Source organism: Marmota flaviventris, chromosome 3 (genome assembly GCF_047511675.1).
Source record: "Marmota flaviventris isolate mMarFla1 chromosome 3, mMarFla1.hap1, whole genome shotgun sequence".
NCBI lineage: Eukaryota > Metazoa > Chordata > Mammalia > Rodentia > Sciuridae > Marmota > Marmota flaviventris.
Genome location: NC_092500.1, coordinates 8,439,599 through 8,457,945, shown reverse-complemented (window position 1 = coordinate 8,457,945; position 18,347 = coordinate 8,439,599). Strand labels below are relative to the sequence as shown.

The window sequence follows — 18,347 nt, the reverse complement described above, 5'->3', positions numbered from 1 at the left end:
ATCCCCTCTCTCATCCCTTTTGTTCTCTTAAAAAAGGAGTCAACAATAAAGACACATAACCTTATTTATTTATTTATTTTGCATTACTGGGGACTGAACTCAGGGTGCTCAACCAATCGAGCTACATTGCCAGCCTTTTTATTATTATTACTACTACTACTACTACTACTACTACTACTACTACTACTATTTGGTACCAGGGATTGAACTCAAGAAGTTCCAGCCCCAGCCCTTTTTATATTTCATTTAACAGTGTCATTAAGTTGCTGAGGCTAGCTTTGCACTGGGATCCTCCTGCCTCAGCTTCTTGAGCTGCTGGGATTACAAGGATGTGCCCCACACCTGGCTATCTTTTTTATTTTTATTTCTATTTCTTTGAGACAGGGTCTCACCAAGTTGCTTAAAACCTCACTATTGCTTAGGCTGGCCTAGAACTTGTGGTCCTCCTGTCTCAGCCTCTCGAGTTGCTAGGATTACAAGCACTTGCCAGCACACCCTGCCAAGTGGCCTGTTTGAGTCAGCTTTTTCTTGCTGCTGTGACTAAAAAGTATATTTGGGGGCTCATGGTTTTAGAGGTCTCAGTCCATAGATAGCAGACTCCATTCCTTGGGACTCAAGATGAGGTAGAACAACATGGTGGAAGAGTGTGGTGGAGAGAAGTGGCTCACATGATGATCAGAAAGCACACAGAGACTCCACTAGCCTGATACAAATATATACCCTAAAGCCACACCCCCAATGCCCACCTCCTCCAGCCACACCCCACCTGCCTTAAATCACCACTCTGTTAATCCCATCAGGTGATTAATTCACTGATTTGGTTAAGACTCTCATAACCCCATCATTTCTCCTCTAAACCTTCTTGCATTGTCTCGTGAGCTTTTGGGGGACACCTCACATCCAAGCCATAACATAACCTAATTTAAAATTTTAATAGGCAAGGTGTGACTTTTTTCCTTATGTTGAGCAGTGTGGCAACTCCCCTCTCCACTATACTGGGCCAGTGAAAACTGCATGTGGAGAGGGCTCATCCCCTCCCAGGAAAGGGGGTGCTGTAGAGTGATGGTCCCCTTTGCTATGATGGTGCCTTTTGGTCTCCTAACAGGGCACATGTTTCTGGAGCCCATGAAGCCTGAGGAGCCTTTCATCTCTAAGAGATCAGGATAGTAAACGCCTAAGCCTGGATCCTCAGAAGACCTGCCAGCTCAGCACAATGTCAGGTAGCAGGGCCTGGGCCCTCACCAGGAGCCAGAGAGTGGTACTGACTTCCATTTTCAGAAACAGCCATCTAGATAAAAGAGATGGAGAAAGAGAAGGGAGGCTTCTGGTTTGGGGCTGTCTGGGACAGATACTATAACTCTTACCTGCTCAGGTCTCCAGTTTCCCTCTTCCCTGTCAATTTCTTTATGAGATGGAGGTTGGGGCATGGAAATGGGGTTTGGTTATGTTGGGGGACATGATGCTGCCTTCTCCCTTCTTCCAGAAGCATGTTCCTTTCTAGGGTGTTCTTCCCATTCCTCCTTCCCCCTCAGTCCTACTCTAGATGGCCCAGTCCCTTTAGTGCTGGCACTGCACTCTTGGAGGGGGTGGGGTTTCTGACATGAATTTTGCCTCTGGGTTTTCTTAGTTGTTCTCTCCCTGGTCCTTTTTGTTGTAGGAAGCCACATACCTTCTGCTAGTGGCCCTTTCTCAGCCTTGACTCCAAGCATATGGCCCCAGGAGATCCTGGCCAAGTATACTCAGGTACAGCAGTCAGTGCAGCCAGGCACCCTCCTGCTGTGCTCCTGTGCTGTGGCATGAAGGGACCCACCTCTGCAGGCTGCCCAGGAGTGGGTGGCCAGTTTCACAATGTTCACACAGGCTCACAGGGTCACCACCAGAGATGGCATCTTAGTTCTACGTGCCTGTGTGAATCAGTCATTAGGTAGGAGGAAGAGAATTTTGGGACATGGAAATGCATGAAACATATGTTTTGCATTGATCTTATTAACCTTTGAACTCTGAGAACAACAAAGAAAATGCTCGGAGAATTCAGAGCAGGTAGTGACCCCTGTGGGTGAGCGATGACCAGAGAAGCCTTTTTGAAAGGGTGGGTAGCCTTTGATCTGGGTGGAAGTTAGCAGTTAGCCACGTGGGTGGCATCTTTTGGAAACTGGCCCCAGGCTGGGGGATAGACAACTTGTCCCTGTTCCTGGTTCTAGAAGGAAGAGTCAGCAGAGCAGCCAGAGTTCTGCTACGATGAGTTTGGTTTTCGGGTGGACAAAGAAGGTAAGATGGAGCCCCCTAGGTGTTCTTGCTGATGTCCTTGTGTCCACAGCACATGACCTCTGAGCCCCTTTTGTCACCCGTTCCAGTAAGACTCAAGAACAGAAGCACATATGAGAGTGCTACTGTTATAACTATATGGAGACCTCTGATTTTTTTTTCCTTTCTACATTTTTTAATTGGTGCATCATATTTGTACATATTAATGGGATTTGTTTTTACATATTTGTGTGTTGCATAAAATTTAACAGAGACCTCTGTTTGTTTGTTTGTTTAAATACTGATCTTGCTAGGTACAGTGGTGTTCATCTGTAATCCCAGCTACCACTAATCCTAGCAGGATGCGAGTTCTTGGCCATCCAGGGCAATTTAGTGGGACCCTCCTCAAAATATAAAGTAAAAAGGGATGTGATAGCTGGGCGCTATGGCGCACACCTGTAATCCCAGCAGCTTGGGAGGCTGAGGCAGGAGAATTGCAAGTTCAAAGCCAGCCTCAACAACAGTGAGACGCTAAGCAACTCAGTGAGACCCTGACTCTAAATGAAATACAGAATAGGGCTGGGGATGTGGCTCAGTTGTGGAGCACTTGCCTAGCATGTGTGAAGCACTGGGTTCAATTCTCAGACCATATAAATAAAGTAAAGGTCCATTGACAACTTAAAAAAAAAAAAAGAAAAAAGCATGTTTTTCAATAGTGCTTCCATATCCAATTATAATGAATTTAATATAATATTCTTGTAGCCATGTTTCTGTAGGTGGGTCCCTGGGTTGAGTGCCCTTGCAGGCTGTTGGGAGGGCCATATGCCAGAACCTGTCAGCAGTCCAGAACTATGACTGGAGCATGTCATTTGGCTGAGGCAGTCATCTTTAGGTCACTCATTTCCAGTTCTGACATATGTTTTGCTTGATCATCTGATGAACAGTTGGAAATTAAAAGCTGAAGTTGAGAGGGACACAGGGAACTTTCCGTTATAACAGAAATCCTCTGAATCTTGATGGATCACTGGATTCAAAGTCATAGTGTGCATCACTATGCTAGAATAATGTTTAGAACTAATTTGTTTTTTGATACTCCTCAAAAGGTGTACTTAAGATTTGTGTATCTTTTTATATGTCAAGTTGTCACGGTTAACATTTTGAGGACTGTGCCAAGGACATGACTTAAAATGGATGAGGAGGCAGCTCTCAGTGGGGCTCGCGGTACAGAGGTTTCTGGGTGGCTGCAGGAGACCCTCATGCAGCAAGTATTTCACAAAGTGGAGGGTGGCTTATGCCCCTTCCCAGCTGTGTCTCTAGTACCTCAACAAAAGTGGTCTTGACCACATGGAGGTCCCGTTCTGGTGGAAGACAGGTAGTAAGCAAGCAGACACATAGCTGCTAGGGTGAGAGCCACAAGGGTGAGTCTGGGGATAGCAAAGAGGGGAGTTGATTTTGTCAAGGTTTCTGAGAGGGGGAGACACATGCAAAGACTAGGAGGAGGCGAGGGAGCAAGTTTCTCTGGGGAAAGTCAGTAACAGGCACAAAAGCCCCAAGGTTGGAGTGAGTTTGGTCGGGGACAGCAAGAGGGCCCATGTCATAGAGTGGAATGAGCAAGAGAAAAGTGGCAGGAGGTGAGGTCAGTTGGAACCTGGAAGGCTTTTGGCTTTGTCTGAGACATGTCAGGAGCAGCCACATAATCTGATGTGTCCTGGAAGGGCCACTGTGACTGCTATGGGGCTGGCAAGACAGCCACTGCTGTGACTCAAAGGACTGTGACATGGTCTGGGCCTTAGGGGTGGTAAGAAAAAGGCAGATCCTTCCATTTTTGCAGTGGATTGAATATCTGGATATTGAATATCTGGTTGGGTCTGGAGGAGGAGGAGCCAAAGGTGACCTGGAGGTTCAGGCCTGAGCCTATGGAGTAGTAGTTTCTAGACTTGGGCAGCTTTGGGCAGAGAGTGAGAGCTCAGGTTTGCTCACAGCCAGGAGGGCTGTGCAATGGAACTCCTAGGAAAGGCGCTGGCAGAGAGTCTGGGTTTCAGGGAGCCTCCTCGGCCTGGAGACAGCCCCTAGCCCTGTCAGGAGGGTGGCTGTTGGGAGCATGTAGTAAGGAGCATGCTTTCCTCCCTCCTCTGCCCTCTCCTGGTGGAAGGTGCTGAACCTGGATCCAGCCCCCTGATTGGGGCTTCTCTGGTGGAAGACCCCCCGCAGAGGCTTCGGTGGCAGGCCCACCTGGAGTTCACCCACAATCATGACGTGGGGGACCTCACCTGGGACAAGATTGCAGTCTCCTTGCCCCGCTCTGAGAAGCTCCGCTCCCTGGTGCTGGCTGGCATTCCACATGGCATGAGACCCCAGGTGAGAGAGCCACAGGGAGTCACAAAGGGTTCAGAGCCTCTGACCGGGTGTCACAAAAAAGACTGAGTGCTCCTGTGGCACCTTCCCTCAGCTGTGGATGCGGCTCTCTGGGGCCTTGCAGAAGAAGAGGAACTCCGAGTTGTCCTACCGTGAGATCGTGAAGAACAGCTCTAATGATGAGACTGTTGCTGCCAAACAGGTAATGTGGGAAGGTCGAGGGACAGGCAGGAGGAGCTGCCTGCAGACCATGTGGAGGGAGGGAGGTGTCACCTGGGTTCCTGGAGCACGCCCTCACTGGTCTCCTTGGCAAGGACAGCAGTGCTGTCACCTACACACATGACCCTGGAGGAAACTTGCTGTCTCCTAGGTCCTTTGTAGGCTGCAGGGAGAATTGTCCCAGAGGTCCCCAGTGTGTGGAAGGACTTGGAGGAGATGGGGTCCACATTAGGAATGGTGGGGATTTTAAACACACCCCCAGGCCACAGGCTTTTTCAGTAGGTCTGGCATGAAGTTCCCAGGTGACTATGATACAGTTGGCGCCACATTTCCTGGGATCTGATCCTGAAGGGAGGAGGGGAAACTCCCCACTGTGGACCGCAGGCTACAGCTGTGTCTCACAGGGTCATCTTGTGGGGTTGTCGTGGGTACCTGACAGATCGAGAAAGATTTGTTGCGCACCATGCCCAGCAATGCCTGCTTTGCCAACGTGAACAGCATCGGGGTGCCCCGTCTGCGCAGAGTCCTGCGAGCACTGGCCTGGCTCTACCCAGAGATTGGCTACTGCCAGGGCACAGGCATGGTAAGCACAGCCCCAGGAAGGCTAGTGGGGCTAGGGCTTGTACCCAAGGGTCTCTCCAGGCCCCCTAATAGGATATGTGATGACAGTCCCCAAGGAAGGCCAGGACAGTTGCTTCTGCTGTTAAAACAGAGCCCTGGGGACCTGAAATAAGGCAGGCCCCTCCACAGCCTGAGAAGGAATGTCTCCGGGAGTGTTCCCAAAAGGCTTTTCTTGACTAGTCTCCCCAGAGGGAATTCCTGACCTTACTCACATGGAGACTTGGGTAGAAGTCCCTTGTCCCTCTTCCCTGGCCAGGTGGCTGCCTGCCTCCTGCTGTTCCTGGAGGAGGAGGATGCGTTCTGGATGATGTGTGCCATCATTGAGGACCTGCTCCCTGCCTCCTACTTCAGCACCACCTTGTTGGGTGTTCAGACTGACCAGCGAGTCCTGCGCCATCTCATTGTCCAGTACCTGCCTCGTTTGGACAAGCTGCTCCAGGAACACGACATTGGTAAGGCCTGGCAGCTCTCTTCCTCTCTAGCCTTCAGGTCCTGGGACGCTGGAGCTCTGAGGCCTCTGGACATAGGCAAATGGCCCAGCCATGGACATAGGAACATGCAGTCTATGTCCTCGTTCCGTGGTATTCTCTGATCCCTTCCCCTCTGCCCTCTCACTACTCTTTGGGAAGTGTCTTGCATAGGCTGCCCCAAGTGGGCTGTCCTTGTTGTCCCCAGCCCTGTTGGCTCTGGTATCTGTTGCAGAGCTGTCCCTGATCACGCTGCATTGGTTCCTCACGGCCTTTGCCAGCGTGGTGCACATCAAGCTGCTGCTGCGCATCTGGGACCTGTTTTTCTACGAGGGCTCCCTGGTGCTGTTCCAGACCACGCTGGGCATGCTGCGCCTCAAGGTGCTCCCAGGCCTCCGTCTCCATGCCAAGAAGGGGGCGTGTGTCAGGCACAGGGGCCATGGTGCCCTCCTCTGGGTGGATGTGGTGGGCTCCAGGCTCTGAGCCCAAAGTTGGTGGGCACAGGGGACATCCCCTTCCCTCCATTTCTGCACCAACCCAAGCTGCAGCAGGAGTGGCCCAGCCCTGGTCCCTGCTGAGGCCCCTGATTGTGGGTGGCTAGAGGATCTCCTTGGGCCCTGCAGAACCAGCCCCTACCCTATTAGCCATGCCAGAGGACCTAAGTCTCCAAGGACAGTGCCAGATGCAAGACCCCTCCCCTCTTTGTCCTCATATGGTCTAGGAGGAAGAACTGATCCAGTCCGAGAACTCTGCCTCCATCTTCAACACACTGTCAGACATCCCATCACAGATTGGAGATGCAGAGCTGCTCCTGGGGGAGGCCATGCGACTGGCCGGCTCCCTCACTGATGTGGCTGTGGAGACCCAACGCCGCAAGCATTTGGCCTACCTCATTGCAGACCAGGGCCAGCTCCTGGGAACTGGCACTGCTGCCAACCTCTCTCAGGTGCATTAAGCAAGCACAGGCTCAGCCCACAGCAGGTGGTCCTCAAAGCCAGAGTGAGAAGGGCTGTGGGGAGCAGACTGGCCCTTCCCTGCTGTGCTATCCTCTATCCCTGACCCCAGCTCAGCACCCAGGGCCCAGCATGGCCCAGTCAGACCAATGCTAGAGGATGACACAGCCCTCCTCCATGTTGTGCATCCTGCCACTCTGAGCCTGGCCTGGTTTGGGAGGGGCACAGGCCTGCCCTGAACACATCAGAGCTGGCCACAGGCCATTTCAGAGGAGTTAGTACTAGAAAAATACTGAGGGTCAGCATCCCCTCTGTGATGGGGGCTGGCCCTGCTGACCCCCTCTTCCTGCCTGTAGGTTGTTCGGCGTAGGACCCAGCGGAGGAAGTCGGCCATCACCTCCCTGCTCTTTGGTGAGCACTGCAGGCAGCACCCTCACATAGGATTGTGGATTTGCGCTTCCTCTCCTGGGACCTGGGCAGGGGCGGTCACTGGAACTCTCTGCCTTCTAGGGGAGGATGACCTGGAGGCCCTCAAGGCCAAAAACATCAAGCAGACAGAACTGGTGGCTGACCTCCGAGAGGCCATCCTGCGCGTGGCACGCCATTTCCAGTGCATAGACCCCAAAAACTGCAGTGTGGTGAGTGACAGCTCCCCAGGCCAGACTCTGGGGCTCTTCTTCCCCAGCCTGGTCCTGGCACTGAAGCTTCCCCACCATGGTGGGCCTTCCATGCATCCTATTTCTGTCCTTTCTTGCAGGAGCTGACCCCAGACTACAGCATGGAGAGCCACCAGCGGGACCATGAGAACTATGTGGCATGTTCACGCAGTCACCGGCGTCGAGCAAAGGCCCTGCTAGACTTTGAACGACACGATGATGATGAGCTGGGCTTCCGCAGGAATGACATCATCACGGTGTGTATGGGGGGGCTCAGCACACCCCGCCACCGACTCCCTGCCTTGCCCCTTCCCTGCCGAGAGGTTCCGCTCTGTAAATACTGGGTCTTGGCCAGACCTATGTGCTGGGGACATGATATGTGTGTGCATGGTGTGGGCTGAGCCCTGTCCCCTCTCTGTGTAGATCGTGTCTCAGAAGGACGAGCACTGCTGGGTGGGAGAGCTCAACGGCCTGAGAGGTGAGGCCCACATCTAGCCGCAGCCTGTCCTCCACTGTGCTGCCTGGCCCAAGGCCCCTGGCCGCCCTACCCTGCCCGCAGATTCCTCATGGCCTATAGGGAGAGCTATATCCTTAGCCCTGGGGAAGGGTCAGAACAGCCACTGGCTGCCCCTCACCGGGACCTCTTCTCCCGTAGGCTGGTTCCCAGCCAAGTTTGTGGAAGTCCTAGACGAACGGAGCAAAGAGGTAAGAGGCAGACAGGGTAAGGCTGCTCCTGCCCCAACCCTGGGGACAGCAGGGGTGTGGCCTGAGCGAGTCCTGGCTTGTGGCAGTGGCCACAGGACAGGGAAAAGGGTGGCTGGCAGCAAGTGTGGGTCTGAGCTTCTCAGACACATTCTTCCCATCAGTACTCCATTGCGGGGGATGATTCAGTGACGGAGGGGGTCACAGACCTTGTGCGAGGGACCCTGTGCCCAGCCCTCAAGGCCTTGTTTGAACATGGACTGAAGAGGCCATCCTTGCTCGGGGGTGCTTGCCACCCCTGGCTATTCATTGAGGAGGTGAGTCGCTGCTGGTCCCCTACCCACATGGTGCCCATCCCATGCTCTGCTTGCCCTAGGGGTGGGCAGAGGAACTTTCAGGGTGGAGGTGTGTGCTCAGTTGGACCCTGTGGCTCTCACTAGCCCTTCCCGTCCCCACAGGCAGCAGGCCGGGAGGTGGAGAGAGACTTTGATTCGGTGTATTCCCGCCTGGTACTCTGTAAGACTTACAGGTAATGGGTGCTGCCTGGCATCCTCCTTCCTGTGTGGGAGGGCGGGGGTGACCCAGAGCCCAGAGCAACAAGGCAGTGCTGGATTTTGGTCCCCTCAGATTGGACGAGGATGGCAAAGTCCTGACCCCAGAGGAGCTGCTCTACCGGGTGAGTGTGGCCACTCTGCCAGCCTGAGACATCTCGGTGGCTGGCAGGATGCTCCAGTAACAGCTGCCCCCTCTCAGGCTGTGCAGTCTGTGAACGTGACCCACGATGCGGCACACGCACAAATGGATGTCAAGCTCCGCTCACTGATCTGCGTGGGGCTCAAGTAAGTGGAGAGAAGTGGGCAGGAAAGGGACCTTCAAAGGGGACCCCAAAGAATAGAGAGGCATCCTCAGGGCATCTGGCACTTTGAGTTCTGGCCTCCCTGAGTGTGTGCAGGAGCTGAGAAGGGGAGCAGGTTGGGGGAGTCTTCAGGGGGCCATGGCCCTGCCTCCTGCTCCTCCCAGCCTTGTCACCCAGTGAGCAGGTGCTGCACCTGTGGCTGGAGGTGCTCTGCTCCAGCCTACCCACTGTGGAGAAGTGGTATCAGCCCTGGTCCTTCCTGCGCAGCCCTGGCTGGGTCCAGATCAAGTGCGAGCTCCGGTGAGACTGGCTCGACAGATGGCGCGCCCTGTAGACCCCTTGGATTTGGGGTGGGAGGTGGGCAAGATGGTCCAGGGTGATGAGAGCCTCCCACCCCCACCCCCTAGGGTCCTCTGCTGTTTTGCCTTCAGCCTGTCCCAGGACTGGGAGCTCCCTGCAAAGAGAGAGGTGGGTGGTGTGTGGCTGGTCCCTGGCCCTATTTTCCCCAGGAGGGCTGGGGCCCGGGGCCTGTGCTGGGGGAGCACCCCCAGGGGTTCTGGGCATGGCTGGGGTCCAGGGGAGACCTCTGAGTGCATCAGCTCTGGGGATTGCCCTGGCCCGGCCCCCATCTGATAGGCTCTCCTGTACCTGTACACAGGAAGAGAGGCAGCCACTCAAGGAGGGTGTTCAGGACATGCTGGTGAAGCACCACCTTTTCAGCTGGGACATAGATGGGTGATGCTTCTGCAGCCGCCCTCTCAGGCCCAGGCCTCCCCCAGCCACCCAGGCAGGCCCCTCCTTCAAACAGGAAGAGATATCACCTGCTAAGCTGTGGGGTCCAGGGAAGGAGAAAACTCCAGAGCCATGTCTGGGCCCATGACCAGGGTTCAGGGTTTCTTACTACAGGTTCCCACTGTTGGTAGGAGGAGGGTGCCCAGCTCAGCCTTTCCCTCCCAGGGCCCTAAGGAAGCCCTGGCCAGCTGCACAGTTCATATTAACCAAAAACCTTATGAGGTGGTGGTGAGCTGCATCTGTTGTCTTTGCTCAGGAAGCGGGGGTGTTTAATGGCAGATAAAGACCCCCTTGACCTCTGGTTTTGTTTGTAAATAAACAACTCTTTAAGAAAAGCGCCTCCCCTCTTCCACTCAGCCAGGCTGCAGAGCTGCAGTCCCCCCGCCCCCCAATCAGCTTGACAAGGAGCTGAGATGGGGGTCACTGTGTGGCCTCCAGATACAGGTTCCTTTATCACAACCGCTTACCTTCTGTGGATGAAACAAGACACACAAGTGGGTGTTTTTGTTTTATTTTAAAAAATTCACACAGCTTCCCCACCTTTGTCCCAGCACTGGTTTTGGAGACGCCATCCCTATTCCCCTTATGAATCAGGCCAAAAGTGAGTGAGGCCAGTGGCCCCAGGACAGGAGGCAGCCAGTGAGTGGCCCCCTGTCAGCCCAACAGCAAGGTGGAGCTGGGTCCCCTGTCCCAGGGCCCTCTTGGCTGCGGTGAGGCAATGGGACGGAATGTGGGTGGGTGGAGAGCTCCTGACAGGACCAGGAAGCACCTCTGCCCTCTTGGCACTGAGAAAGCAGGACAGGTGGGGTGCACGCTGTGGCAGGATATCTACATGTCAAACACACGTGAGGGGTGGGTGGGCCCAGGCAGCTGCACACCAGGCTGGGTACTGGGCACTGTATATCACACAGCTCAATATGACCTTGTATCCAGCCCCCAGCAACCCTCCTGGCCCATGTATATGTGAAAACAGGAAGGGAGGGAGCCACACCCATCTCCCACCTCCCCCCCCCCCCAAAATAAATGTATATATGTATGTTATATAATATAGAGGTATATATACATACACCTGTACAGAAAATCTTGCCAACCAACCACTAAATGGTTACACTACATCAAGACACTAAAATGGCAGGGGGCCCAACTCTCAGGAAGCCCTGGGGCCCTGGGGCTGGCCAGCTGATACACGGAATGGAGTACAGGCCCAGGCTAGCTTCTTCTCTCACAGCAAAGGGGTAAGAGAAGGAAGAAAAGCCAGCCCTTGACCCAGCTCAGCCCTAGACCAGCAGAGGATTCTCAGGACAGGGCCTCACCTGCCTTAGCCAAACTGCAGCCACACAGTACAACTCTGACCTCAAAAAGGAGGTCAAATTGAAATGGCCCTGGGCCTCTCCAGGCCTCCAGTGTGCCCCAGTGTGGGACCCAGAGCTGCTGCTTGACAGGTCATCTCTGCCCTGGGTGGGCCTGAGCCAGGAGTAGGGCCCAACTGCTCCAACCTTCCAGGGAAGGGAGAAAGCAGGGTCTGTGATTGTCAAGACTCAAACCACACAGAGCCTTGCACAGAACTGCTAGCTGCAGTTCCCTGGCTCCCCAACTCTAGCCCCTTCCCTATCCCTGGTGTCCAGAGCTAGAAAGCTACAAGCAGGAATCCCAGTGTAGCTGAAGATCATGGCCGTCAAGGAAGTCCGTGGAGAAGAGGCTGGGGGCTGCAGTGCTGAGGGGTGCCAGGCTGAGCACGGGGCCACCTGATGACAGCTCCAGCCAGTCCATGCTGTCCAGGTGGCCATCGGCCAGGTCCAGGCCCACACTGCTGCTGGGCTCAGGGGCAAAGTGCAATTCTGAGGTGTCCATGGGGGATGGGGGATGGTCCAGAATGGCAGCACTGCTCAGCATCTGGCTGTGGAGGTCATCAATAAGGGAAAGGGGCTCTGGCCCTTCATGCCCACTGGTCAGCAGGGGCAACCCTGTGCTGCTCTCCAGGAAGTCCTCCAGGCGCCCTGGGAGGGCAGGTGATGCTGGTGGAGGGGGAGCAGCCTGGGGAAGGTCAGGGGAAGGCGAGGGCTGTGTCACCAGCGGGGAACTGCAGGCTGCTGATGAGGGTGGCTTCTCCTTTCCTGGTATAGACGGTGGTTCCTTGAAATCTGCTGAAATTTCTGCCAATTGAGACAGTGCATTGATGTCAGAAACCAGGCCTGAATGAATGCCAAATAATGATCAGAGAGACCCTTACCTCATACTATAGAGAAGAATAAAATAAAAGTCTTAAGTGTACAAGCTAAAGCTATGAAACAGGAGAAAAGGGGAAATCTATGACTGATGTGGCAGTAATTTCTTGGTTGTGACAGCAAAAGCACAGGCAGACAAGTTAGACTACATCAAAAGTTAAGACTTTTGTACCTCCAAGGACACTACACCAAGAGTGAGTGAAAGGGCTTCTCACAGAATGAGAGGAAATACTTGCAAATCATATTTGATAAGGGATTAATACCCAGGATTTATAAAGAACTATAACAGAAAACAACCTGATTCAAAATGGGCAAAGTACTCAAATTATTTTTTCCAAAAATGCTGAATGACATCCTCATTGACATGGGGGCTTTACCTCCACTCTGAATGAGGATGTCATTGACACCTATAACCCCAGCTACTTGAAAGGCTGAGGCAGGAGAATTGCAAGTTCAAGGTCAGCCTCAGCAACTCAGCTTGGAGACCCTGTCTTAAGACAAAAGTAAAAGGCTGGGGGTGTAGCTGAGTGCTGAAGCACCATGGGTCCAGCCTCCAGTCCTGGGGGGCGGGGTCAAGAGGAGACACCTCCAGACATCACACACACAAGGCCAACAGCACATGAAAAGATGCTCAACATCTCAGTCATCAGGGAAATGCAAATCCAAACATGAGATTCTACCTCATACCCAATAGAGTGGCTATTATCCAAACAACAGAGAAGGAGGAGTGGCAAGGAGCTGGGAGGTGGTACAGCACATGGCTGGAATGCACAAGGGCCTGGGTTTGATCTCCAACACCAAAAAGGAAGTCAACGTTGGTGAGGATATGAAATGAGAACCCTAGTGCACTGTTAATGGAAATGTAAAATGGTCCAGCTACTTAGGGAAAAAGCTTGGGTAGGCTCTACAAAAACAAACGATATGATCCAGCAGTCCTGCTTCTGGGTACACATCCCAAAGAATGGAAAGCAGTGGTATCTCAGAGAGACACTCAGGATGACAGCACTGTTCACAGCAACTCAGGCAGCCCCACGTCCACCGACAGATGACCGGATGGACCTTGAAGACCCAGTGCCAAGTGAAATAAACCACAAAGAGACAACTAGGATTCCACTTATGTGAGGCACTTTGTCAAAATCAGAGATAGCAGAACAGGGGTTAGTGGGCAAGGAGAATGTGGAGTTTCTATCTAATGGATACAGTTTCAGTTTGGGGTGAGAAGGTTCCGGAAGCAATGTGGCACACATCAGAACATACTTAATGCCTCTGAATTTATATTTACAGGTGGTCAGAATGGCAGATTCTGTTATTATATACATCTTACTTATCACAATAATGAATGTGTTACTACATAGAACTAGGCTTATTCCCTGACCCCAGTCTAGGTCCCTACTGTCCCAACTGAACACCTTCCCCTGCAGCTGCTTCACTAGACAAGGAGCCTCAGCCTCCAGCCATCACCACCTGCCACTTTCAAATACCTTCCTCTCTCGGGATTCTTGCCGCTTTAGTGACCTTTTGAGGCAGGCCACACCTCATCTGTTTTTCTGCCATTTTTTAAAATACTAGAATTCAAGGATCACCCCCTTTTCCTCCTCAGTCTCTGTTCCTGGGCAACAGCATCCCTCCCAAGGTTCGCTGTGGACACGGTGGCACCCAGAGCTCAAGCCGAGGCCTCTCCTCCTCTCGGCTCCCAGCCCAGCAAGTTCCACATCAGCAGGTTCTGGGTCACCTGCACTGGTCAGAAACAGTTCAGGCCCCACCACGAGGCCTGTACCTGAAGATGCCCCTGGGGCCTGAGAATCATTGAGCCCTTATTTTATAAACTGTCACAAACTTCGCCATTTTTTAAGTACACTGTTCTGTGGCTGAGCTCTGTGTCACCTGTCCCATTGCACTCAATCCTACCCATCAGAAAGGATTCTCCACGCTTGGTGCATGAACCCTACAGACCCACCACATCTGTACCACGGGTTCTGCCCTCTTTCCTACTGCCACCATGGAAGTCCTCACACTCCTCCCAGAAGCTGACCCCTCCACTCCAGCCACAGGGCCCTTCTCCCTAAGCTAAGGGGGTCCCTCCCCACCATACCACCTCCTGTGTGTGATGGTGCTCGGCAAACAAACTGTTGCTTTTCCCACCTGCCCTAGTTCCTTGCCCCTGCTCTGCAAGAAAACTCCCAGGGAGCGTGACCGCTGGTGACAGCACAATGCTTGCTCCCCACCTCAGGTCTCAGACCTCACCCGCCTTACCCATGCTGGTTTCCAGGGTGTCATATCTTCCCACTGCTTGGCCTCATCTACTTGTCCCTCTCTTTCACAAAGGCCAGGGCTCTGGCGCCCACCCTTCCTGCTCTAACAGGCTCAAATCTCCAGACAACTGGCTCCAACTGCAATTCTGGGCACCACTGATTCCAGCCCAGACCTACTGGAACCAACCACCCCAAGGCCACCCAGCTGCCTCCTGACAAGTATCTCCCCACCTGAGGCTGCACCCCACATGGCCCTGGGCAATGGCAACCTCCTGAGGCCTCAGGCCACAGCCCTAAGTCATCCTTGGCCATTGACTTCCCCACTACACCTGAGGCACAAGAACACAAACCAAAGGCCCACTCTCCAGGGCCCAGGCCCCTGCCCCTGACAGAGGTCCCTGCATGGCCACAACTTCCACAGCACTGAAGAGCCTGGGTCACACCCAACAGAACCACTCCGCTCTGGGTTGCGCACACCACCCTGGGGCCAGGAGGCCTCCTTGCCGCCCCATCCCCCACCACCCCGCTACCACCCCTAGAGCACCTAGCAGTGGCCTCATGGTGCCCTGCTTGGGGCTGCTCTTGAGCCTCTCCACGGCCACACCTCCACACCGCCCCCTCCCTCGCTGCATTCTGTCCTAACACCACCGGCTCTTGGTCCAGACATTGAGCTTATTCATTATATTTGCTGTTTCTCTCCCACCCTGGACTGAGCTCCACAAAGGTGAAAATCTCTTGCATTCACCAAGGTGTCCTGGGGGCCAAGTAAAAGGAACATTTACAGAAGGACTCCACTATCACAGCCCTTGTATAGTCCAGTGTTCAAGAAATCAATCAATGCTGGACCCAGTGGTGCACACCTGAGTCTCAGCAACTCAGGAGGCTGAGGCAGGAGGATCAAGTTTAAGACTAGCCTCGGCAACTTAGTGAAGTCCTAAGTAACTCTGCAAAACCTTGTCTCAAAAAATAAAGAGGGTTGGGGATGTTGGCTCAGGGTTAAGCGCCCCTGGATTCCATCTCCAGCACAGGAAAAAGAAAGAAGCAAAGAGAAATCAACCAAACCACCTTAAGCTATATAGATAACCTGTGAACAAAGGGAGGCTGGGGGTCCGGGCTTTACCTCCACTCTGAATGAGGATGTCAAACAGGTCATCCATCTGCTGGCTTGAGGAACTGTTTTCCTGTGGGACAAAACCAGATAAAAGGGCTGGGGCTGCAGCTCAGTGGCAGATCACTTGCCTTGCACGTGTGAGGCACTGGGTTCCATCCTCAGCACCACATAAGAATAAACAAATAAAATTAAGGCATGCTGTCCATAAACAACTACAAAAAAAAAAAGATGAAAATAAAAATCTAGGTCAGGGGACCCTCAGGCCTGGCCTGAGCCTAGACACCCGCACCCCAGTCCCCAAATGGGCAGCCGGACCACAGTTCTGTGGCCCAGGATCAGATGCCTATCCTGTACCAGTAACTCCCCAAGGCCTCCTGACCACAGACTGGCCTCTGCCTGTCCATCCCTCCAGGTGGTCCTAGGGTACCACCCACCCTGGCCAAGTCCTGTCATTGTCACCTGCTGTTTGGGCTGCTGGGTCACAGCCTCCTCATAGCCTGGAGGTTCTTTCTTCAGCAGAGAAGTTGGAGTCCCAAAAGGGGGCTGTGATGGGTGCTCCAGATCCATCTGGGCAGGTGGGCCAGGGGCTGGAGAGCCAGGCTGGGACAAGGGCTGGTTGGGACAATAGGGGAGAACAGTGGTTGAAGGGGAGCAGGGCTCTGGAGCTCTCCTAGAAGGGACTCCGAGCATTGGCCCCTAATCCTGCAAAGGGTCAGCACAGGCGATGGCTTCTCTGGGCTGATTCTACCCCGAGAATTCTACAGCCTTTCTCAGGGGTGGCTGTCTCCCATTCCATGGTGCCAGTTATTGTCACTTTCCCCTCCACCCCCAAGCTCTCCAAGACCTGCCCTCCTCCGCCCCAGCTACCTGGAGGGGACTCCCACTGGGCAGGCCAGGGCTGTCTGCATTCTTATTGGTCACAGTGAGGACAAGGTGGGTCCCTGTGGAGTCGGTGATGAGGGTGGGCGGGGTGACCCCCTTGAGGAGGCCAGTGCCCTGTGGGCCCAGGAGCAGCTGAGGGGTAGGGGCCACCTCCGGCTCAGGTGGCATGGCTTCCTGCTTCACCACCACAGCTGGAGGCCCTAGGACTGGGGCACCAGTGTCTCTGTGGTTGGCAGTGGGGGCCACCAGGCCAGGGCTGAAGGGGTGAGTGGTGCCTGGGGGCTGGCGGCTCAGCTGGCAGCTGGAGAAGCTCTTCTCCTGCTTCACGGGGGTGCTGGGTGGGGCCGTGGTGGAAGCGGGAGCTGGGGTGGGCTGCTGGGCCCGCTTCTCCTGCTCCAGCTGCAGCCGGAGCAGCTCCACCAGCTGCTGCTTCTGCCGGAGCATGCGCGTCAGCTCCTCGATCTGCTTGTCCTTCTCCTGCAGCATCTGGTCCTTGTCCAGACCCTCCATCTCCACACGCACGCCAGGGCTCAGGCAGCAGGGTGTGGTGCGGGGACCTTCCTCCTTCACAAGGATTTGCAGTGGTGAGGTCTGCAGGGTGAGCTGTGTCAGCGGCGATGTCACCATCTCACCAAAGGTGTCCCCAGGCGTGGAGTTCTCATCACCCGTACTGAGCAGTGAGCGCTCTGAGGGGGTGGGGGAGACTGGGGGTGTGGAACCCGTGCTGCCAAATTTGACCACACCATTACTGGTCACCGTCGCCACCACCACCTCAGCCGGGGCCAGGCCTGCTGCCACCAGGGCTGGCCCTGCACTCAGTCGGGCTGCTGGAAAGGCAACTACCACCTCGCCAGCCTTAGACAGGAGAGAGGTGGCAGCAGGAGCCTTGGGGGCTGCAGGGGCTGGGCTGGCTTGGTCTTGGTAGGCTCGCAGGCGCTCAATCAGCTCTGTCTTGGTGCCTGAGACGGGCAGTGACCGCAGCTTCAGCTCCTGCTTCAGCTCCGCCACCTGCAGGGATGAGAGTCAGGGTGGCCAGGGGCTGGGAAAGGAACAGAGGGATATGGACCCAGGCAGCAGGACAGACTGCTGAGATAGAAGGGTGAAGAGTCTGCGAGACAGGCCTCGTGCCCCTGGGCCCCTGGCCATGGCAGGCGCAGACCCCGGGCTCTCCAGCAGGCCTGTGAAGCACTCTCCAGCCCTTCCCAGGGTCCTCCTTTCACCATCCTAACCACAGCAGGTGCTGGCTCAGGTGCTTCCCCCAAGCCTCCAGCATGGTGCTTGGTGCTCAGTAATACTTCACTGGATGAACTAAATTCTACAGGTGAAGAGCCTGAGCCACCCGGAAAAACAATTTCAAAATCACAGAGGTAGCGATGAGTGGCTAGGCCAGGACTTAAAACTCAGGCTAAACCCCCAAACCATGCTAGTTGTCTCCATGAGCCTCATCTTGCTGGTGTCTGGGTCAGGATGCAGGAGGGACCCACCTGATCCTGGGAACAAGCTCTCCAGGGAGAATTTGGTCATGTTTTGATGGGCACCGAAGGAGCCACTTCAAGGCCCCCAGGACATGAGCTAAGTGTGAACCCAGAGCAAGCTGCAGCAGAGAACAGCAGATTCAGCGGGCACTCAGGGGCAGGGGGCTGCACACCCTGGCTGCCTCTGAGAGGCCTGCAGCCTTGGGCACGCTGCTGTCTCCCAACACCTCTGCCTGGCCCGTCGTCCCAGAGGAAGAGACCCGCTGCTCACCTGCACCGCAGAGGTGCAGGAAGACATGAGGCACATGACTGACTGGTGGGCTGCTGGGGGAAGTGACCTCAGGATGTTGCCATGGCCTCAGACAGGCCCCAGGGTAGGTTCCAAGTGGCCCTGTCACTGCAGTCCAGAGCCTGGAGCCCTGTTCTGCCTCTCACAGTTGGGGTTCCTGGGCCTTGTGTCTTCTTTGTATAAAATCCAGCACCTGTGGGAGAGGCCAGGAGGCAGGGGCTCGGGTCTGCCAGTGGAGAGGGGATGGC

At 54.5% G+C, this 18,347-nt stretch overlaps 2 protein-coding genes across 8 annotated transcripts in view; one reads left to right on the top strand and one right to left on the bottom strand.

Annotated features, from left to right (window-relative positions):
- Sgsm3 (small G protein signaling modulator 3) overlaps window positions 1-10,879 on the top strand; it is a 30,741-nt gene extending 19,862 nt beyond the window's left edge. For all 6 annotated transcript variants that reach the window (XM_027927998.3, XM_027927849.3, XM_071609461.1 and 3 more), the window contains 21 exons: window positions 1,106-1,220; window positions 1,658-1,743; window positions 2,202-2,268; window positions 4,397-4,602; window positions 4,694-4,801; window positions 5,258-5,401; window positions 5,696-5,891; window positions 6,142-6,287; window positions 6,628-6,852; window positions 7,216-7,270; window positions 7,370-7,497; window positions 7,617-7,772; window positions 7,939-7,993; window positions 8,171-8,220; window positions 8,382-8,534; window positions 8,676-8,746; window positions 8,845-8,893; window positions 8,971-9,056; window positions 9,251-9,373; window positions 9,481-9,541; window positions 9,732-10,879. In XM_027927998.3, the coding sequence (XP_027783799.1) occupies window positions 1,214-1,220; window positions 1,658-1,743; window positions 2,202-2,268; window positions 4,397-4,602; window positions 4,694-4,801; window positions 5,258-5,401; window positions 5,696-5,891; window positions 6,142-6,287; window positions 6,628-6,852; window positions 7,216-7,270; window positions 7,370-7,497; window positions 7,617-7,772; window positions 7,939-7,993; window positions 8,171-8,220; window positions 8,382-8,534; window positions 8,676-8,746; window positions 8,845-8,893; window positions 8,971-9,056; window positions 9,251-9,373; window positions 9,481-9,541; window positions 9,732-9,812 (2,253 nt within the window). In that variant the 5' untranslated portion in view covers window positions 1,106-1,213 and the 3' untranslated portion in view covers window positions 9,813-10,879. The remainder of the gene's footprint in view (window positions 1-1,105; window positions 1,221-1,657; window positions 1,744-2,201; window positions 2,269-4,396; window positions 4,603-4,693; window positions 4,802-5,257; window positions 5,402-5,695; window positions 5,892-6,141; window positions 6,288-6,627; window positions 6,853-7,215; window positions 7,271-7,369; window positions 7,498-7,616; window positions 7,773-7,938; window positions 7,994-8,170; window positions 8,221-8,381; window positions 8,535-8,675; window positions 8,747-8,844; window positions 8,894-8,970; window positions 9,057-9,250; window positions 9,374-9,480; window positions 9,542-9,731) is intronic.
- Mrtfa (myocardin related transcription factor A) overlaps window positions 10,361-18,347 on the bottom strand; it is a 138,384-nt gene continuing 130,397 nt past the window's right edge. For both annotated transcript variants that reach the window (XM_027927488.2, XM_027927543.2), the window contains 4 exons: window positions 16,321-17,343; window positions 15,913-16,065; window positions 15,463-15,523; window positions 10,361-12,018 (listed from right to left, as the gene is read on the bottom strand). In XM_027927488.2, coding sequence (XP_027783289.2) covers window positions 11,501-12,018; window positions 15,463-15,523; window positions 15,913-16,065; window positions 16,321-17,343 — 1,755 coding nt within the window. In that variant the 3' untranslated portion in view covers window positions 10,361-11,500. The remainder of the gene's footprint in view (window positions 12,019-15,462; window positions 15,524-15,912; window positions 16,066-16,320; window positions 17,344-18,347) is intronic.